Source organism: Bufo bufo, chromosome 6 (genome assembly GCF_905171765.1).
Source record: "Bufo bufo chromosome 6, aBufBuf1.1, whole genome shotgun sequence".
Classification (NCBI taxonomy): domain Eukaryota; kingdom Metazoa; phylum Chordata; class Amphibia; order Anura; family Bufonidae; genus Bufo; species Bufo bufo.
In genome coordinates, this window is record NC_053394.1 from 378,722,666 (window position 1) to 378,745,284 (window position 22,619).

Consider the following 22,619-nt stretch of genomic DNA (forward strand, 5'->3'; position numbering starts at 1 on the left):
TGTCTGACCGTTGGGTGTGGCCTCTTAGGCCTATAAAGCCTCTCACTTTGGCATGGCTCAGTGGGTTGCTTCAGCCATGCTTAGCTGGAGTAGCCTCCTGTGTTTACCAACTGCCAGTGAGAGCCACCCTTGTGGTTCATAAATATTATGTCACATTAAGTTTATGTGATGGTCTGTTGGGATTTTCCTATGTTGTTTGGTGCAGCTTATGGATCTGGATTCCTGTTTGCACAGGGATCCAGTCAGCAAGGCTGTGGCAGGTAGGTGGAACGCGGATAGTTCACCTGCCATATCCGTAAGTCTGTTTGTGTTCCCCTTTTCCCTGCAGCTTGGCCAGTGAGACCCCTGTTCCTCCGTGTCCAGTAGGAACAGGCCATCTTACCTTGACTCCTAGTCCAGGGACCGGTCGGAGGGTGAGTTAGGGATCCGAGGTTCCGGAGCATGGGTCCTCCTACCTTAAAGGTCGGCCCATGCAGCTAGGAGTTAGGGTCAGGTTAGGGACACTTTAGGAGGTGACCTGCTCCCTAATCCTGTTGTCCTGGCCGAGCAGCCATAACATCACGTGGCATCGCACGGCTGAGGATTTTCCCCATCCTCAGCCGTGACATCAGATCTATATCAGTACATTAGGGTCACTTTAGGCTCTACAAAAAACGCAGTGTTCGCCTGATCTTGTGCGCACACTTGCGTTCAGTCCGCCCCACCGCAGTGACAGAATTATATTTTTTTCTGATCACTGCAAAAACACGTAAAATCGCTGTGGCGCTATAAAGATCACTTTTGAGGGGCATGGCGAGTTCATAGAAGATTTTTTTTTTGCCACAAGTTAGCGGAAATAGATTTTTTATATATTTTTTTCTTACAAAGTCTCATATTCCACTAACTTGTGCCAAAAAATAAAATCTTACATGAACTCACCATACCCCTCACGGAATCCAAATGCGTAAAAATGCCCTGTAAAATCCTAAAGGTACTCATTGGAATTTGGGCCCCTTTGCGCATCTTGTCTGCAAAAAAGTGTCACACATGTGGTATCGCCGTACTCAGGAGAAGTAGGGTAATCTGGTTTGGGGTGTATTTTTACATATACCCATGCTGGGTGAGAGAAATATCTCTGTAAATTGACAACCTTGTATAAAAAAATGGAAAAAGTTGACATTTACAGAGATATTTCTCACACACAGGATGGGTATGTGTGAAAAGACACCCCAAAACACATTGCCCTACCTCTCCTGAGTACGGCGATACCACATGTGTGACACTTTTTTGCAGCCTAGGTGCACAAAGGGGCCCAAATTCCAATGAGTACCTTTTAGGAGGGCATTTTTAGACATTTGGATTCCAGACTTCTTCTCACGCTTTAGGGCCCCTAAAATGTCAGGGCAGTATAAATACCCCAAGTGACCCCATTTTGGAAAGAAGACACCCCAAGGTATTACGTGAGGGGCATGGCGAGTTCATGTAAAATTTTATTTTTTGTCACAAGTTAGTGGAATATGAGACTTTGTAAGAAAAAAAAAAAAACATTTTCCGCTAACTTGTGCCAAAAAAAAAAAATTTAACTCGCCATGCCCCTCACGGAATACCTTGGGGTGTCTTCTTTCCAAAATGGGGTCACTTGTGGGGTATTTATACTGCCCTGGCATTTTAGGGTCCCTAAAGCGTGAGAAGTAGTTTGGAATCCAAATGCGTAAAAATGCCCAGTGAAATCCTAAAGGTACTCATTGGAATTTGGGCCCCTTTGCGCACCTAGGCTTCAAAAAAGTGTCACACATGTGGTATCGCCGTACTCAGAAGAAGTAGGGCAATGTGTTTTGGGGTGTATTTTTACATATACCCATACTGTGTGTGAGAAATATCTCTGTAAATGACAACTTTTTCAATTTTTTTATACAAAGTTGTCAATTTACAGAGATATTTCTCTCACCCAGCATGGGTATATGTACATCCTCGTATCCGCACTTCCACATCTGTGCTTCCGTTTCCGCAAAAAAATAGAACATGTCCTATTCTTGTCCGCAATTGCAGACAAGATTAGGCATTTTCTATTATAGTGCCGGCGATGTGCGGTCCACAAATTGCGGAATGCACATTGCCGATGTCCGTGTTTTGCGGATCCTCAAAACACTTATGGACGTGTGAATGGACCCTCATAGTAAAATTATTAAAGGTTACGTTTTATCTTCATGTATATTCTAATGGATTGCCTTCCTTGTACAATGTTATAATATACTTTCAATGTTAGAAAGTATATTATAGTGCATTTGTATTGTGCGGCAGTTGTGTGCGGTTCTGCTGCGATACTGCAGGTATATAGAGGGACAAGCGTTATTGGAACAAATAATTTCTACTGGTGTGATATACCAGTCGCCCCCCCAAAAAACTGATTGAAGCGGGGTGTTATAGACCAATATACTTTCTTTATAGTGCATTTGGGTACTGTATAGTGCATTTGGGCATGCGCGTACGCGATAATTATATTGCCGATATCGCATTGAATTTTTTTTATGGAGATCGCAAATTCGAATAATACATCTGGTCAGTCACTGTCCATGTTGTGCGACTATTTATGCACTTCTAGTAATTATTTATTGGCTGCAAATATGACCTGAAGGTTTTTCAGGTTCGCTTGCCATTAAAATGAATGGGACCCGCCGTGAACTTGCAGTTCGCGAACATTTGATCGCGATCGCGTTCGCGAACCGTCCCAGCAGATGTTCGTCCACCACTAGTCACTGAGGTGGTGGAAATTTGCATTTGGCACTAGTATATTATAAATGTAAATTATAAATTAATAAAGCCCGTAGTTGGTAGTCAATTTATAATTTACATTTTATGATATACTGGTGCCAAATGCCAATTTCCACCCCCCCTTCTCATCAGACCTCAGATCAGCCCTTTATTAACCCCTATCAGACCTCAGATCAGACTTTTATTAACCCCTAACAGACCTCAGATGTATAAAATAAAAAACTCCTCACCTCTCCTGCACCGTGGCTCCTCTTCATCTCCGGGTCCGGCGTCTCGCTCCCCTGTGTTCTCCGGCCCGCGCTGCACTGTCATCTGACAGCGTGCAGCGTCAGGTCATAGTGCGTGCACTACGTCCTGACGCTGTACGGGGTCAGGACAGTGCAGCGCAGGCCCCATCAAAGAAGACCAGGGAGGGTGAGTATCGGAAGCACTTGCTGCTCTTCTTCCCCGCTCCCAATGCATACTAGTGCGCGCTTCCATAATGGAAGCGCTCACTAGTATTCGCTTTATACGCATTATCGGTATATCGGCAAGGTTAGATGCCGATACCAATAATGTACAAAATCCTGAATATCGGCCAATAATATAGGTACTTCCGATAATCGGTCGATCCCTAATACTAGTGATATATGTACAGCTGCTGGGCTATGTACCTGGACGTGCTGGGGAGAATGAGAGCTCAGTAAGTATAGTGCTATATGGATGTGAAAGATCCCCTGTGCTTCATAAGTGTAAGGTATGACTACTGTCTATATACTATATATACTCAGCACATCACTCAGTTTCTCCCTGTTTAGTCCCTGCACATTTTACTATATGGCAGCATCAGGAACACTCATCCAGAGCTCCGCATATCATCATGTGATAACATAGCGCCGCCCACATAACAAGCACAGTAGGGGAAGCAGGAGCAGAAAGACAGTTGAAGATAATGCTAAAGTGGGTGATCAAAAACCATCCATAGAAACAGTAAAGGATCATTTACCCCCCCCCCCTCTCCATCCGAGGTATCGTCATTACTTGTAGAAGTATTGTCAGGTGTCCGACATCCGATTATAAACCCAGATAAAACTGTGACGACGCCCATGGAATGGCCTGAATATTAGAGATCCTCCAAATAAAACATATCATCTCCGTATCACCATACAATAATAGGAATGGGAATAGTCATAGGAAACAAAATGATCATAAATTCAATATATCCAATAAATATATTTTATATCAAGTGTTCAATTATAAAACTTAAAAAATCCAGAGCTGGTGGGACATATAGAGAAGAAAATAACCCACTGGTAAATTCATGTGAGATGAGTGAACCACATGACTTCTACAAATACAGGGGTGGCGGGGACCCCACTTGTTGGATTTATCTACAGGTACATTTTGGTCAGGGTGTACAGACTAAGATGGTATTCCTTTAGGAGGACGAGTAATGGTGTCTATGTAATGAGTCAATCCTCACCTGGGTCACTTGTTGGGAGAACTTGTACATCACTGGTGAAACCCATTAAGAGCTGACGGTTTCTTGACAAGCTCATATTTGATGTTTCTAATGTTACCAATACTTATAAAAGGTAGAATAGACCGAGGCTGGAATAGGTAGATAGTTATCTTTTTATATCAGGCCCTATAGGTTTTTTATTTTATTTCCTCTGACCAAACATTTTTGTTTAGAGGGGATATATATACAGTGTAAACTTTCACTTTTAACTGGATTTGTCCTTTGATGACTGGTATTCATTCAATACAGGAGACAACACGTGTTTGGGGAGCTCTCACAGCGGTCCCAATCATCACTCTAAGCCCTCAGCCACCTCTGGTAACTCAAAGCAAATTAATTTCTGTTTTATCTCTCTGTAAGGCCTCCTGCACACAACTGTATGTCTTTTTCCGCATATTGCTGTCCGTTTTTCACTGATCCATTGTTCCGTTTCAGTATTGTTTCTGTTCCGCTTCCGTTCCGTTTGGTTTCTGTTTTTGCGGATCACCAACGGGAACAGAAGCATGGCATATACAGTAATTACATAGAAAAATTGGTCTGGGCATGACATTTTCATTTGTTAGTTCCGCAAAAACAGAACGGCTACGGAAGACAAACGGATGCATTCCGTATCTGTTCAGTTTTTTTTACAGCACCATTGACTTGAATGGAGCCACGGAACGTGATTTGTGGGCAATAATAGGACATATGGAAAAGGAATGCATACAGAGTACATTCAGGTTTTTTTTGCAGACCCATTGAAATGAATGGTTCCGGATACGGAATCCGCAAAAACGGAATGGAAACTGAAAATAAAAATGTTCGTGTGCAGGAGACCTAAAAAGGAGTGTCTGACGGAATAAAGCCAGTTAGCGACACTGACTACCATAAAAACACATAAGGGAGGTCACTAAAGGGCTAAGCATGGAGATGGCTTCTCTCTGTGAGTTTTTCGATGTGTAACAAAAGCTGATTTCTGGTTAAAAGATTTTCCACATTCTGAGCATGAAAATGGTTTCTCTCCTGTGTGAATACTCTGATGTACAACAAGATCTTGTTTATACTTAAAACATTTCCCACATTCTGAACATGAAAATGGCTTCTCTCCTGTGTGAGTTCTCTGATGTACAACAAGAGCTTGTTTATACTTAAAACATTTCCCACATTCTAAGCATGAAAATGGCTTCTCTCCTGTGTGAGTTTTTTGATGTGTAACAAGAGCTGATTTCTGCTTAAAACATTTCCCACATTCTGAACATGTATATGGTTTCTCTCCTGTGTGAGTTTTCTGATGTGTAACAAGAGCTGATTTCTGCTTAAAACATTTCCCACATTCTGAACATGGATATGGCTTCTCCCCTGTGTGAGTTCTCTGATGTAAAACAAGAGCTTGTTTATACATAAAACATTTACCACATTCTGAGCATGAAAATGGCTTCTCTCCTGTGTGAGTTTTTTGATGTGTAACAAGAGCTGATTTATGCTTAAAACATTTCCCACATTCTGAACATGAAAAAGGCTTCTCCCTGGTGTGAATTCTCTGATGTCTCACTAATTCAGATTTATATCTAAAAAATCTTCCACATTCTAAACATGAAAAAGTATTCTCTTTTACGTGAGCTGTTTGATGTTTAGCACCTCTTCTGTGACTTTTATTCTGTGTTACAGTCTGTGATGAATCAGAAGATCGGACCTTTAAAAGTTTAAAAGGATCAAATAATAGATTTTTGCTGTGATTGGATGAAGATATATCTTGGATATTGGCATGCTCATCGTATAGATCTTGTATGATACCACAATCATCTACTTCAAAATCTGAAGATACCAGATGTTTCTCTAAGTTCCTGGTACAGTCATCTGCCAAGAACAAAACACATTTTATTATTGATGAAAAATATACCAAAATATTCTATTGAAATTTTATTACATTTCAGTATAAAAAAAAATCCACAGAAAGGCATGGCACAAAATACAATTAACTGACTAAAACAGTGGTGGTGTCACGGCCATGGCTATGACCGTGACTCCTGAACCGCATGCGGTTGTCAGCGGTTTTCATTGGTGTTCAATCACAGGTGAGGGCTGTGGTATTGGCCTCACCTGTGGTTGCCGCTGGCAACAGTATGTATGTGGCAGCGTAGCAGGCTGAGCTGTGCCATGCAGCTCGCTACGCTGCGCATGCGGTTTTGTGTGTGATGTGTGGATGTGTGCACTGTGTTTTATGTTATTGTGTGCACGTTCCCTTTAAGTGGTGTTTTCCCTTCCCTGGTGTTGGAAGGGTTAATCCCCTTCCTAGTGTGTGTGATCACTGGGTGTGTCCGACTGTGGGGTGTGGCTTCTTGGCCTATAAAGCCTCACTGCTTTTGCAGGCCTTCAGGTTGCTTCAGCCATGCTTAGCTGAGAGCAGCCTCATGTATTTATTACCTGCCAGTAAGAGCCACCCCTGTGGTCATAAACCTTAATGTCATAACCATATTGTGCTTTAGTTATTTCCAGTTATGTGTGATGTCCGTGTGATGTTTTATATGTGATTTTGTGCAGCTATGGATCTGGGTCCCTGTGTAGGGATGCGCTTGTGATCTGCACCCTGCTAACACAGGGATCCAGTCAGCAAGGCTGTGGCAGGTAGGTGGAACTCCTTGTTCACCTGCCATATCCATAGAGCTGTTTATGTCTCCCCTTTTCCTGCAGCTTGGCCGTTGAGACTCCTGCTCCTCCGTGTCTAGGAGGAGTGGGCTTGTCTTACTTAGCTCCTAGGTGAGGGTCATCTTGAGGGCTAGCAGGGACTTTTAGGTTCCGGAGCATGGGCCCTCCTACCATCAAGGTTGGCCCATGCAGCTAGGAGCTAGGGTCAGGTTAGGGATGCCTCAGGAGGTGACCTGCTCCCTAATCCTGTCTTCATGGCCAAGCAGCCGTAACATCACCGGGCTCCACACGGCTGAGGATTTCCCCCATCCTCAGCCGTGACAGTATGACCACAGTCGCTTCTTACGTGGCGTTCCCTCGAAAGAGGGTAAAGCATGCACTGCTGTCTACGGATGGGGTGCATGCGCGTTCTCCGGAGGGAGAGCGTTATGGGGCTCTCACCATTTACGGCGCGGTGAGTGGCATTCCCCGCCATTCCTCGCTCACTGTTGTCCGTGTTGGTATCCCCTTTGTTTGTCTTTCCCCTCCCCTCCTCCCATTGTTTCTTATGCCTCACCAACTTTCCCCTTTTGTTGTTGGGAGGGGCTTTGAGGGGTGGGAGTATGCATCCCTCGAAAGAGGGTGAAGCATGTACCGCCCTCTGCGGAAGGGTTACATGCGCGCTCTTCGGAGGGAGAGCGTTCTGGGGGTTTCGCCTCTGACGGCGCGGTGAGTGGCGTTTCCCCGCCTTCCCTTCACCGTTGCCTCGTTTGGCGTCCCCCTGATTTTATAGCACTAGGGTGTTTGTTTGGTGTGCGAGTTGCACACCTTCGAAAGAGGGTGCAGCATGCAGTGCCATATCCTTGTGGCCTGCATGCGCGTTCTCCGGAGGGAGAGCGTTCCTGGGGGTTCTCCGTTAACGGCACGGTTGGTGGCGTATTCCCCGCCACCTTTCCTTCCGTGTCCGTGTTGGGGATCCCTCGTCCCTCTCCATGTTCCCATCTCTGGTCGTTTGCTTGCAGCACTCCGTAGGTGGTCCGGCTGCTTGCTGGTTAGGAGTGTCTGCTGGCAGCGACTGGAGTGGGGACGTGAGTGGAGAGTCCCCTCGTCCATCTCTCAGTGGTTCTTTTCTCTTTGTTGCTGGTGCGGGCTGCAGTCCTCGTCGGACTGGCTAGTGTGAGCCGGGAGAGGATGCAGCTGACAGCGACCCCTTTTTAGAACCGGCACTGAGAGTGGACGTCCCCTTCTCCTATCCCCTTGTCTGAGTCCCTCACGTGTCTTTTTTTGGTGGGGGGGCTTTGAGGGGTGGGAGTGTCACGGCCATGGCTATGACCGTGACTCCTGAACCGCATGCGGTTGTCAGCGGTTTTCATTGGTGTTCAATCACAGGTGAGGGCTGTGGTATTGGCCTCACCTGTGGTTGCCGCTGGCAACAGTATGTATGTGGCAGCGTAGCAGGCTGAGCTGTGCCATGCAGCTCGCTACGCTGCGCATGCGGTTTTGTGTGTGATGTGTGGATGTGTGCACTGTGTTTTATGTTATTGTGTGCACGTTCCCTTTAAGTGGTGTTTTCCCTTCCCTGGTGTTGGAAGGGTTAATCCCCTTCCTAGTGTGTGTGATCACTGGGTGTGTCCGACTGTGGGGTGTGGCTTCTTGGCCTATAAAGCCTCACTGCTTTTGCAGGCCTTCAGGTTGCTTCAGCCATGCTTAGCTGAGAGCAGCCTCATGTATTTATTACCTGCCAGTAAGAGCCACCCCTGTGGTCATAAACCTTAATGTCATAACCATATTGTGCTTTAGTTATTTCCAGTTATGTGTGATGTCCGTGTGATGTTTTATATGTGATTTTGTGCAGCTATGGATCTGGGTCCCTGTGTAGGGATGCGCTTGTGATCTGCACCCTGCTAACACAGGGATCCAGTCAGCAAGGCTGTGGCAGGTAGGTGGAACTCCTTGTTCACCTGCCATATCCATAGAGCTGTTTATGTCTCCCCTTTTCCTGCAGCTTGGCCGTTGAGACTCCTGCTCCTCCGTGTCTAGGAGGAGTGGGCTTGTCTTACTTAGCTCCTAGGTGAGGGTCATCTTGAGGGCTAGCAGGGACTTTTAGGTTCCGGAGCATGGGCCCTCCTACCATCAAGGTTGGCCCATGCAGCTAGGAGCTAGGGTCAGGTTAGGGATGCCTCAGGAGGTGACCTGCTCCCTAATCCTGTCTTCATGGCCAAGCAGCCGTAACATCACCGGGCTCCACACGGCTGAGGATTTCCCCCATCCTCAGCCGTGACAGGTGGCCAAAAAGATCACAATCTAATAGTAGACCGAGGGGCATAACTAGGCCAGGCTGGTGCCCACCTTGAGCAACTTCCCTACAACCTCCACTAGGGTTGAGCGGTAAACCGGTGTCAACGATTTATTAAGGCGATATCGCTGTTTCCAAATAACCGCGGTATTTGGTGACATCATAAGAGCGGTCATATGTGTGCTGACCGCTCCTAAATCTGTGACAGCCCGCCCCTGCATCGTGCATACATAACATATTAATTCCTGCAGCGGCCGGCTCCTCCTCGCTCCCATATTCAAGTCTCCGCCCACTGGCCGAGCACAGGAGCGAGGCGCGCAAAGTCAGTCAGCAGTCCGTGTCCAAGCCAAGGTGGGGGAAAAGGAGTGAGAGACCCTAACGGCCCAGGTGTCAGAAATAAAGGTTGTACTGTCTATGTCTTCTGCGGCCCTGGCCCTGCCTGCAAGATACACTGCACATGGTGATGGCACTTGATAAACTATAATGTCTCCCTGTTACCCCCATACTGAGCAACAAAAAAACATTACTGTATGGAGTTCACAAGACATTATTATACTGATGACGGAGGGGTTATAAACTGTTGTCCCATACAGTATAATGTCACCTTGTGGCCCCCTTACAGTATAGTTTCTAAGTCCAGACAGTATAATGTCTCCTGGTGGCCCCATGCAGTATAGTGACTCTTGTGGCCCACTGCCTGCCGAGCGGCCACCCCGTATAGTATATAATGTCTCCATGTGGCCCGCTGCCTGCCTATACAGTATATAATGTCTCCTTGTGCCCTGCTGCCTGCCCATATATTATATAATGTCTCCTTCTGCCCCGCTGCCTGCCCATACAGTATATAATGTCTCCTTGTGGCCCCCATACAGTATGATATCTCCTTGTGGCCCCCATACAGTATAATGTCTCCTTGTGGCCCACATAGCGTAAAATGTCTCCTTGTGGCTGCCCCATACAGTATAACGTCTCCTTGTGGCTGCCCCAAACAATATAACGTCTCCTTGCGGCTGCCCCAAACAATATAACGTCTCCTTGTGGCTGCCTCATTAAGTATAATGTCTCCTTGTGGATCACATAGAGTAAAATGTCTCCTTGTGGCACCCATACAGTATAACGTCTCCTTGTGGCTGCCCCATACAGTATAATGTCTCCTTGTGGCTACCCCATACAGTATAACGTCTCCTTGTGGCTGCCCCCATACAGTATAACGTCTCCTTGTGGCTGCCCCCATACAGTATAACGTCTCCTTGTGGCTGCCCCCATACAGTATAACGTCTCCTTGTGGCTGAACCCATACAGTATAACGTCTCCTTGTGACTGCCCCCATACAGTATAACATCTCCTTGTGGCTGCCCCATTCAGTATGTCTTCTTGTGACTGCCCCCATTCAGTATAACGTTTCCTTGTGGCCCCAAGTGTTTTCTTTTTTCTTCTAAATGGGTATTTATAGCAATATATATCGTCATCCCCAGTGCCCCATACAGTATAATGTCTCCTTGTGGCTGCCCCCATACAGTGAAATGTCTCCTTCTGGCAGCCCCCCTACAGTATGACGTCTCCTTGTGGCTGCCCCCAAACAGTATAATGTCTCCTTGTGGCTGCCCCCATACAGTACAACATCTCTTGTGGCTGCCCCCATACAGTATAACGTCTCTTGTGGCTGCCCCCATACAGTATAACGTCTCTTGTGGCTGCCCCCATCTTTTATATATATAAAAATGAATTTCTGTCTGTATGTTCTTTATGCGCGACCAAACAACTGGACCGATCTTCACCAAATTTGGCACACAGGTACTTCAGGTGTCCGGGAAGGTTTTAGACCGGGTATCAGCTCTCTAGGACGTACCGTTCCTGAGATATTCCCCAAAAATTACCCACATTCAAGCCTGCAAGTCTTTCTCTTCAAATCCTAACTGCCATAAACAGTTTTACTCCAGGCTTCCATAACAACCCAGCCATTTTTCTTTACTGCTTAAAGGGGCGGTCACTGTGACAGTCACAGATAAAGGGGCGGTCACTGTGAAAGTCACAGTTAAAGGGTCGGTCACTGTGACAGTCACAGTTAAAGGGGCGGTTACTGTGACAGTCACAGTTAAAGGGGCGGTCACTGTGAAAGTCACAGTTAAAGGGGCGGTCACTGTAAAAGTCACAGTTAAAGGGGCGGTCACTGTAAAAGTCACAGTTAAAGGGGCGGTCACTGTAAAAGTCACAGTTAAAAGGGCGGTCACTGTGAAAGTCACAGTTAAAGGGGCGGTTACTGTGAAAGTCACAGTTAAAGGGGCAGTCACTGTAAGAGTCACTGTTAAAGTTACATACAAGAACCTGTTACATACAAAAATTAACCAAGGTAACCAAAAAATCCTGGATAATCACTTTACAGGTAATAGTAATTTAAAATGTATTTTCACAGATGCCAGAAGTCTAGCTAGCAAAATGGGGTAGTATACAATGTCAATCAGCTGCTTCTAAGGCCACCAGGATATTGTCATGCATTAAACGAGGCATGGACTCTCGGGGCAGGGATGTAATATTACCACTTTACAAAGCGTTGGTGAGGCCGCATCTGGAATACGCAGTCCAGTTCTGGGCACCAGTCCATAGAAAGGATGCACTGCAGCTAGAAAAAGTACAGAGGAGAGCGACTAAACTGATAAGGGGCATGGAGGGTCTTAGTTATGAAGAAAGATTAAAATAATTGAATTTATTTAGTCTTGAGAAGAGACGTCTAAGGGGGGGACATGATTAACCTGTACAAATATATAAATGGGCATTACAAAAAATATGGCGAAAAGCTGTTCCATGTAAAATGTGCTCAAAAGACAAGGGGGCACTGCCTCCGACTGAAGAAGAAAAAGTTCAGTCTCCAGTAGTGTCAAAGCTTCTTTACTGTAAGAACTGTGAATCTGCGGAATAGACTTCCTCAGGACATGGTCACAGCAGGAACAGTCGACAGTTTCAAAAAGGGTTTAGATGAATTCTTAAAAGTAAAAAACATAAATGCTTATGAAAACGTGTAGAAATCTGAGTCTCACTTCCTTCTGGGATTCGCGTCCCCACCTATCCCTTGGTTGAACTTGATGGACGTTTGTCTTTTTTTCAACCGTATTAACTATGTAACATCTCCTTGCGGCCATCAATAAGTATAAATGTCCACATCCTATTTCAGTAATTATACCCCTATGTTTTTTTTCTATAGGGTTTCTGTCCTCACCAATGGTCATGTGTGATCACTTGTTTGCACCAGGGATCTTCTTGGATAGCCCGGCGACTCTCTGATTCACTTACATGTCTAGCTGTCAAGGACCGCCCTTAATATTTCCCCATATTATTTTCAGCGCGGCTGCGCTTTCCCCGGGGTGTACCCTCGTTCCTCCTTGCTCTCCAGCTGACCGGCGATGTCAGAGCTGAGTCTCTCGCCTGGTTGGCTGAGGGAGAGGAGGCACTCCCGCTGGGCGGGGTGTTTGCCCTTTAAATCGCGGCATACGGCTCACACTAGAGCCACATTAGGACGCTGACTCTCACACTAGAGAAGTGCGGCTCAGGCAGGTTCCATCGTTTGGGGTTTTTCTCTATATCCTGGCTCCTGAGGAAGTGTAGTAACTTGGCTATTACACAGAAACGCGTCGAGCCTCGTAAGCTTCCACACCTCTGCCAGTGTGCGCTGATGTTTGGCTGTTTATGAGTCATATCAGCAGCACGTCTACTGGATATTTTTGTGTGGCACCATCCATTTTTTTGTCCACTCTGGATGGAAAAGTGCATGGCCATCTTCTGTGTGACACACTTGTATTCAGCCGTGACATTGCTGCTCCTACCGAGCCCGGCATTGGATACAGTATTTCTGCCCAGAGGCTTGTCTAGTGCAGACATTGAAGATATAGTGGCACAGTATATGGGACACTGCATCCCTATCACCTACTGTTTTATATGCCCTTTTCATGTCTGCCTCACCCTCTGCATGACAGGTTTCAGTGTGTGTTCACCTGACTGATACTGTTGAGAGTTTGGGCTCCAAAGTATGTGTTCAACCTTCACAGTCACTTTGAACCACATAGGACTAGTGTTCACCAATCAGTGTTCTGGCTACACACCCTTTTATGCATTTTTAAACTGACAATTAATGCATTTTTTGTTGTGTTAGTTTTAACGTCCTACATTCAGTAAAAGATTTATTACACTACACACTGACACCATTTATACTGATACAAAAGGGCGATGGAAGGTCCCACCAGATACCAACGGCCATCTGACCAATGATTGGTCATAAAACCTGTCAGATAATCTGTTGTTGTAAACGCACCTTTAGAACATTCCTCAGACAATCATTAACCCCTTAGCCTGTTTTGGGCCTTACTGACCAAGCGTTTTTCTTCCTTTTTTCATCGTCGCGTTCCAAAAGCTATAACTTTTTTATTTTTCCGCCTATATAGCATTATGAGGGCTTGTTTTTTCCGGGACAAGTTGTAGTTTTTAATGGCATTATTTTTGGGGAACACATAACTTTCTAATTAACTTTTATTAAATCTTTCTGGGAGGGAGATGGGAAAAACAGCAATACTGCCTCTGCGTTTTTACGTTATAAATTTTACGGCGTTAATTTTTCGGTATGAATAACATATCTTTATTCTCTGGGTCAGTACGATTACAGTGATACCAAATACATAGTTTTTTTTACGTTTTACAACTTTTTTGCAAAAAAACATGTTTTTGCATTGCCGCTTCCCAAGACACATAACTTTTTTTTTTCTTTCTATGGAGTTGTGTGAGGGCTTGATTAATGCGGGACGACTTGTATTTTTCATTGGTATCATTTTGGAGTAAATGGCGCTTTTTGATCGCTTTTTATTAAATTTTTTCGGTGGCAACTAAGATTTATGTGTAATTTTTTTAATGGGATTTTTTTTATTGAATAAATTAGTTTATTACTTTTTTTTTTTTTACCACTTTAATAGTCCCACAAGGGGACTATAACAGACAGCTTTTTGATTTATTTTAGAAATGCAATGCATTATCCCTATAGTGCATTGCATTTTAAGGTCAGTGCTATTCTGACATTGACTGGAAATTACTCAAGGCTGGTCTGGCGCCTACACGAGACCCCAGCAAGCCTTCACACACATCGGCACCCTGCGATCGCATTTACGGGGTGCCGATGAGAGACAGAGGGAGTCCACTCCCTCTGTCAGCACTTTGCATGCGGCAGGCGCCACTGCCTGTGGCATATAAAGTGTTAAACAGCCCAGATCAGCACTCCTGCCAGTCCGGGTTGTCAGAGTAGGGCCACGGCTCTCATGTGAGAGCTGGGCCCCCGCTCCCCGCTGCACGGGGGAACTGTGCAGCGCTTAGTCTGGGCTTCCGTAAAAAAGCGGCGGCCCAGCCTAAGGCTCCTTAGTGACTGCTGTAAAAAGGCGTATGGGTGGTCACTAAAGGGTTAATAACCCCATTGATAGCATGTCAAGGCGTGTAGGTGAATTTATTTATGCACGTGTAAGAAATACAGATTAATACCGATTTTTTATAATTTTTAGGAAAATAATGTAAGCCATGTATTGTATTGGTATCCTGTTCTCAGCAACTTCCTGGTAATTAGAGCCTATACTTGTCCTCTCAAAGCCAGTGTGAGCGAGTACTGTCTATCTGGACAACGGTCCATTAGCATATCAAAGGTACTGTAGTTGTCAATTATCTAGAGAATGGCTGACAACTGTCCAGTAGGTGGTACATGGCTAGTGGGGCAGGAAAATACTGGAAAATCCCAACATTCCAGCTGCTTCTATCAGTCTTCAAGAGTTCACAGAAAATTTCTAAAACAAACATAAGGAACAACCAAAAAGATGTGTCCAAGCCATATTCTAGACAATGCTCGGACTGGCTGTTAAGCAAGGAAGGAAGGAAGGAAGACGCATAAGAGAGAAGAAGAAGAGAAAAGAAAAGTGCTACAGAAGAGGAAACCTGGAGGGGCCAGAGCAAAGACAGGGACTGGAGAGACATGAGAAGACCTCTGTATAGTAACTACACTGTACTGTAGAGGGATAGGAATTTGTGGTTTAGTTACCGAATGGTCTTGGGAGTAACTTTATTATTATTAGTAATTATTAGTAAGGGTACTTTCACACTTGCGTTGTTTGATTCCGGCAGGCAGTCCCGTTGCCTGTACTGCCTAACTGATACTGTATGCAAACGCATGTCATTTTTCTGACTGATCAGACATTTTTCAGACTGATCAGGATCCTGATCAGTCTGAAAAATGCCTGATCAGTCAGAAAAATGATTGCAATACCGGATCCGTTTTTCTGGTGTCATCAGGCAAAAATGATCCGAAAATTACATTATTTTTTTTTTTGACATTTTTAACCCCTTATGGACTGGGCTTATTTTCACCTTAAGGACCAGGCAATTTTTTGCAAATCTGACCAGTGTCACTTTATGTGTGAATAACTTTAAAACGCTTTTACTTATCCAGGCCATTCTGAGATAGTTTTTTCGTCACATATTGTACTTCAGGACACTGGTAAAATGGAGCAAAAAAAAATTCATTTTATTTAAAAAAAAAATACCAAATTTACCATAAAATTTAGAAAAATTTGCAAATTTCCAAGTTTCAATTTCTCTACTTCTATAATACATAGTAATACCTCCAAAAATAGTTATTAATTTACCTTCCCCATATGTCTACTTTATGTTTGGATCATTTTGGGAATGCCATTTTATTTTTTGGGGACGTTAAAAGGCTTAGAAGTTTAGAAGCAAATCTTGACATTTTTCAGAAATTTTCCAAAACCCACTTTTTCAGGACCAGTTCAGGTCTGAAGTCACTTTGTGAGGCTTACATAATAGAAACCACCCAAAAATGACCCCATTTTACAAACTACACCTCTCAAGGTATTCAAAACTGATTTTACAAACTTTGTTCACCCTTTAGGTGTTCCATAAGAATTAATGGAAAATAGAGATAAAATAGAAAAATTTCACTTTTTTGCCAGATTTTCCATTTGAATAAATTTTTTCCAGTTACAAAGCAAGGGTTAACAGCCAAACAAAACTCAATATTTATGGCCCTGATTGTGTAGTTTACAGAAACACCCCATATGTGGTCGTAAACTGTTGTACGGGCACACGGCAGGTCGCAAAGGGAAAGGAATGCCATACGGTTTTTGCAAGGCAAATTTTGCTGGACTGTTTTTTTGACACCATGTCCCATTTGAAGCCCCCCTGATGCACCCTTGGAGTAGAAACTCCAAAAAAGTGACCCCATTTTGGAAACTATGGGATAGGGTGGCAGGTTTGTTGGTACTATTTTAGGGTACATATGATTTTTGGTTGCTCTATATTTACACTTTTTGTGAGGCAAGGTAACAAGAAATTGCTGTTTTGGCACCGTTTTTATTTTTTGTTATTTACAAAATTCATCTGACAGGTTAGATCATGTGGTATTTTTATAGAGCAGATTATTACGGATGTGGCGATACCTAATAGGTCTACTTTTAAAAAAAATTTATGTAAGTTTTACACAATTATTTCATTAAAAAAAAATATAAAAAAATCATGTTTTAGTGTCTCCATAGTCTGAGAGCCATAGTTTTTTCAGTTTTTGGGCGACTTTCTTGGGTAGGGTATGATTTTTACGGGATGAGATGATGGTTTGATTAGCACTATTTTGGGGTGCATATGACTTTTTCATCGCTTGCTATTACACTTTTTGTGAGGTAAGATGACATAAAATGGCTTTTTTTACACCGTTTATATTTTTTACGGTATTCACCTGAGGGGTTAGGTCATGTGATTTTTATAGAGCAGGTTATTACGGACGCGGCGATACCCAATATGTATAGTGCATTTTATTTTAATTTTTAATCAGTGATAAATGTGTTTTTATTATTATTCTTGAAGATCTAGTGGGTCTGATGTCTGTATAATACAGTACAGTACACTATATAGAGTACTGTACTGTATTTTCACTTTACACTTAGTCTGATCAGACTTCTGCCTTTAGCAGAAGTCTGATCAGCACCATGGAAAGCCGGAAGTCTGTGAAGGCGCCAGGTTTCCATGGTAACCATCACCCGCTGCCACAACAGAGCAGCAGGTGATGGGGAGGGAGGGGGGGCCCCCTCCCTCTGTGATCACGTCAAGAATCGGGGGCTGAAAAGGCACAGCAGCCGCCGATGGGAGAGGGAGGGAGCTCCCTCCCTGTTTACCCCTTCCATACAGCGGTCCCTACGGACCGCGGCATGGAAGGGGTTAAACGGCTGAAATCATAGCACAGATGTCAGCCGTTTCAAGCAGTGTCAGCAAAGTGCTGACACTCTGCTTGCTAACCACTCGGCCATCCTGGAAATGAGAGGGGGCGGGCAGGATGATCGCGCACCTGCCCGCCCGCCCGCACCTCCCCCTAGGTTTAAAAATGAAAATTTTGGTCATTTTTAAGTTTCTGATCCCCGCGGTCACGGACTGTGGGGATCAGAAACTTCCGACCGCGCTGCAAACCGTTTTCAGAGATCACCGATATGGGGGGTGTGACAGGACCCCCCTCGGCGATGTCCCAGGGTGCCTACTGATTGATTTCAGCAGGCACCCAGTTCCGATCACCGCCTGCCGCACGGCGGTGATCGGAAATACACATAACGTACCGGTACGTCATGTGTCCCCAAGAGGTTAAAGGTCTGCACATGCGCAGACTGGAATACCGGATCCGTCAATGCGGCAATTTGAATGCCGTCCGGCACTAATACATTCCTATGGAAAAAAATGCCAGATCCGGCATTCAGGCAAGTGTTCAGTTTTTTTGGCCGGAGATAATACCGCAGCATGCTGCGGTATTATCTCCGTCCTGAAAAGTCAAAAAGACTGAACTGAAGACATCCTGATGCATACTGAACGGATTGCTCTCCATTCAGAATGCATTAAGATAAAACTGATCAGTTATTTTCCTGTATAGAGTCCCTAGGACGGAACTCAGTGCCAGAAAAGAAAAACGCTAGTGTGAAAGTACCCAAATTGTTATTGTGTACAAGTCTCTCCGTATGTGATATTTATGTTTATTCCTTTATACTTTCATATATACTCATCAATAATAATAATAATATAATTATTCCCACATTGCACAATATAGGCTACTTTCACACTCGCGTTTTGGCTTTCCGTTTGTGAGACCCATTCAGGGCTCTCACAAGCGGTCCAAAATGGATCAGTTTTGCCCTAATGCATTCTGAATGGAAAAGGATCCACTCAGAATGCATCAGTTTGCCTCCGATCCGTCCCCATTCCGCTCTGGAGGCGGACACCAAAACACTGCTTGCAGCATTTTAGTGTCTGTCTGACGAAACTGAGCCAAACGGATTTGTCCTGGCACACAATGTAAGTCAATAGGGACAGATCCGTTTTCTCTGCCACAATAGAAAACGGATCTGTCTCCCATTGACTTTCAATGGAGTTTATGATGGATCCGTCTTGGCTATTTTTTTTTTATTTGTATAAGCAGAATCTTAGAGACCTCTCTGCTTTACTTAGTGGTCACTACTTACCTGGGTGATTATCTTTAGGAATGTCCTCTGTACTCTGCTCATCACCCCTCACATATGTCTCTGTAACATATATAATGTTCAGATCTTCACCCGGATTCACAAGCTGTGAAAGAAATATTGTAGAAGTCATGAGACGGTTGGAGAAGTCGTGTAGAAGGTTTTATACGACCTGAAAAGACGACCAAAAATGACCGGACAGCAGGAGTTATCTGACCCAAATATCTGCAGGTCTCCTGTATAAATCCAATCTGATTGCTTTTTTATTCCAACCAGTTTGCAATGCAGGGAGAGTAGCCCTTATATTCCATCCCTAACATTACATTGTATGTATATAACATTACATTGTTTGTGCACTTTTTGTCCTTGCTGGCCGCCCCAGGGCTGTGAAGCCAGTAAGCCAAAGTTCTTTCGGTCCATGGCTTGTTTACCTCCTCAGAATGGACATAATCATCTGCTCTGCTGCAGCCAATGACTGGATTCAGGGGTAACATGTCCACAAGAGACACATCACCACTAAAGCCATTCATTGGCTGCAGTAAAGCAGATGACCATGCCTGTGCCAGTGAGGAAGCAAACAACATTTACTGGAAGATGGACACACAGGAGCCGGCACACATAACTGGAGCTAAGGGTAGCAGGTACGTATGACTCTTTCCATACTAGAGGCTGCGGGCACATGTGAAAAGTTACTTATTCCTGAACAAACCTTTTAATGCTGTCTTCCTGTTCTGTCTACCAGTTTTGGGATGACTGCAGGCATGAAGATACTGTACCTAGTATAAGGGACAGGTGAGAACTGTTTTTTACCACTAGAACCCCCTGCTTATCACTGGTTATAGTATAAGGGACAGAGGAGAACACAGGAGAGGTGAGAACTGATTATCTATCACCACTAGAACACCCTGCTTATCACTGCTCTTAGTGTATGGACAGGAGAGAACACAGGAGAGGTGTGAAATAAATATATCTTACCACTAGAACCCCCTGCTTATTACAGATTATAGTATAAGGACAGAGGAGAACATAGGAGAGGTGAGAACTGATTATCTATCACCACTAGAACACTCTGCCATCACTGTTTATAGTATAAGGACAGGGGAGAACACAGAAGAGGTGAGAACTAATTATTACTACTACTTGTGATAAGCAAAGTTTTCAAAAGTTAGTTTTTCCCCAAAAATTTGCATTGTTAAAAATTAATTGGTCACAAAGTGCATTAAATCAGGTATATCCCAGCCTGCAATTAAATTTTAGGGAGAATGTATTCTGGTGCACATCATTGCGAATTGCAGAAACATGCATAGCTAGTCCTTTCTGGTAGCTAAACTGTTACTGTGCATCAGTATGACAGGCAGGTCACATATATGGCTGTGCACATCGTGCAGGCCACTAACAGACCTAGCTGACCCTTAGCAAAACCAAGAAAAAAAAAAAAAAAGCATACAGGTTTACAGGTTCGGGTTTGGGATTCGGGCAGTGGAGGAATCCTGTTATGGATTCCGTTATAACGGAATTCTATGACGGAATACAAAACGGAAGCCTTTAAGAGGTTTTGATCCATCATAATAGAAGTCTATAGCCAAGTATAACGGATCTGTCTGGTTTCGTTATGCAGGACGAAAAACAAAGTCCTTGTTCTGCTTCGCGTTATTGACTGTTGTATAACACTAGTCAGACAGCTTAACAATAATTCAGAAGTCAAGAAATGTGAGACATCAGATCTGTATGTATTCTTTTTTCTAAATAACTTTGTAAAACTACAACATAAGCATAAACAAAATATATGTGTCAATACATTAAACATAATACAGCAGCCTCATTCCATCAGTGAGAGTACTCACAGACAATTCCATCATAAGTCCAGGAATAGATCAAGAGTTCCACTGCATGCAGCCTCCTAGATCCAGGAGCAGTGATGAAATGGATTAAATTCAGTTCCAGCTTAAGGCCTCTTTCACATGGGCGTTGCGGGAAAAGGTGCGGGTGCGTTGCGGGAACACCCGCAATTTTTCCACGAGAGTGCAAAACATTGTAATGCGTTTTGCACTCGCGTGAGAAAAATCGCGCATGTTTGGTACCCAAACCCGAACTTCTTCACAGAAGTTCGGGCTTGGGATCGGTGTTCTGTAAGATTGTATTATTTCCCCTTATAACATATTTATAAGGGAAAATAATAGCATTCTGAATACAGAATGCATAGTAAAATAGCGCTGGAGGGGTTAAATTTTTTTTATATATAATTTAACTCACCTTAGTCCACTAGATCGCGCCCGGCATCTCCTTCTGTCTCCTTTGTTGAATAGGACATGTGGTGAGCATTAATTACAGGACCTTTGATGACGTCACTCCGGTCATCACATGGTACGTCACCATGGTAAAAGATCATGTGACGTACCATGTGATGACCGGAGTGACGTCATCAAAGGTCCTGTAATTAATGCTCACCACAGGTCCTATTCAACAAAGGAGACAGAAGGAGATGCCGGGCCGCGATCAAGTGGACTAAGGTGAGTTAAATTATTATTTTTTTTTTAACCCCTCCAGCGCTGTTTTACTATGCATTCTGTATTCAGAATGCTATTATTTTCCCTTATAACCATGTTATAAGGGAAAATAATAATGATCGGGTCTCCATCCCGATCGTCTCCTAGCAACTGTGCGTGAAAATCGCACCGCATCCGCACTTGCTTGCGGATGCTTGCGATTTTCACGCGACCCCATTCACTTCTATGGGGCCTGCGTTGCGTGAAAAACGCAGAATATAGAGCATGCTGCGATTTGCAGGCAACGCACAAGTGATGCGTGAAAATCACAACTCATGTGAACAGCCCCATAGAAATGAATGGGTCGGTATTCAGTGCTGGTGCAATGCGTTCACCTCACGCATCGCATCCGCGCGGAATACTCGCCCGTGTGAAAGGGGCCTAAAGGTTACTGCCTCTCACTCGGAGAAAAATACACTTCCTGCAAAGTTCTGGCAAGGTAGTAACTAACTTTGACCACTAGATGGCAGCAACGTCAAACATAACATTTCAGTATAATGATTACAGCACATTACATACATTTACTATGCACAATATGGGCAGAACACTCCCTGTCTGGCATAATTTATTATGTTACTACCTAAATAACTACTGCTATGCAGAAAAAACATATAAACAGGAAAATGGAATCCTAGATAGTCTGAGTTCAAAACTATAATGTCAGTTATAGGTCCAAGATAAATTTTGGAAGTCCCATTTTTTACAATATTGACCTCCACCTTCCCATCCCTGCTTGGTAGAGCATTGACAATAAGTCCCATTGGCCACTCGTTCTTGCCCTCTTGGCTGTTCTTCAACAGAACAACATCACCCACTTTTACATTTGGGCAATCCTCAGTCCATTTCCTACGGCGTTGCAGATTTGAAAGATACTCTCTCTTCCATCTTTTCCAAAAGGTGTCTGTATTGTACTTGTACTTGCTTCCATTGTACTTGCTTCCATTGTTTAGCATGAACTTGTGTTGTACTTATGGTTCCAGATGGAGCAGACAAAGAGTTCACCTTTCGAGTCAACAACATTGCTGGGGTAAGGACCGTAGGTTTATCTGGGTCTGAGGACACAGGAACTATAGGCCTGGCATTTATAATGGCTGTAACCTCTGCCATAAAGGTGCTTAAAGTCTCATGGGTCAAGTGAGCAGGTTTGGTTTGTAACAACATAGCGTCCAAGATTCACCTGGCAATACCTATAAGTCTCTCCCAGACACCACCCATGTGTGAGGAGTGTGGAGGATTAAAGACCCATGTACATCCTCTGTCTTGGAGAAAGTCTTGCAATTGCGAGTCTCTGGCACAAATGTTAAGTTCCTTGCAGGCTCCTAAAAAGTTTGTTCCTCTGTCAGAACGGAGCAGTTTTGCTGGGCCACGAATTGAGAAGAATCTCCTCAAGGTGTTAA

At 44.1% G+C, this 22,619-nt stretch overlaps 1 protein-coding gene across 1 annotated transcript in view; it reads right to left on the minus strand.

The window, feature by feature from the left end:
- Nucleotides 1–5,044: 5,044 nt before the first annotated feature.
- Nucleotides 5,045–22,619, minus strand: part of LOC121003526 (zinc finger protein 260-like) — a 402,690-nt gene continuing 385,115 nt past the window's right edge. The window contains exon 7 of the mRNA XM_040435424.1: nucleotides 5,045–5,782. Within this exon, the coding sequence (XP_040291358.1) occupies nucleotides 5,142–5,782 (641 nt within the window). The 3' untranslated portion in view covers nucleotides 5,045–5,141. The remainder of the gene's footprint in view (nucleotides 5,783–22,619) is intronic.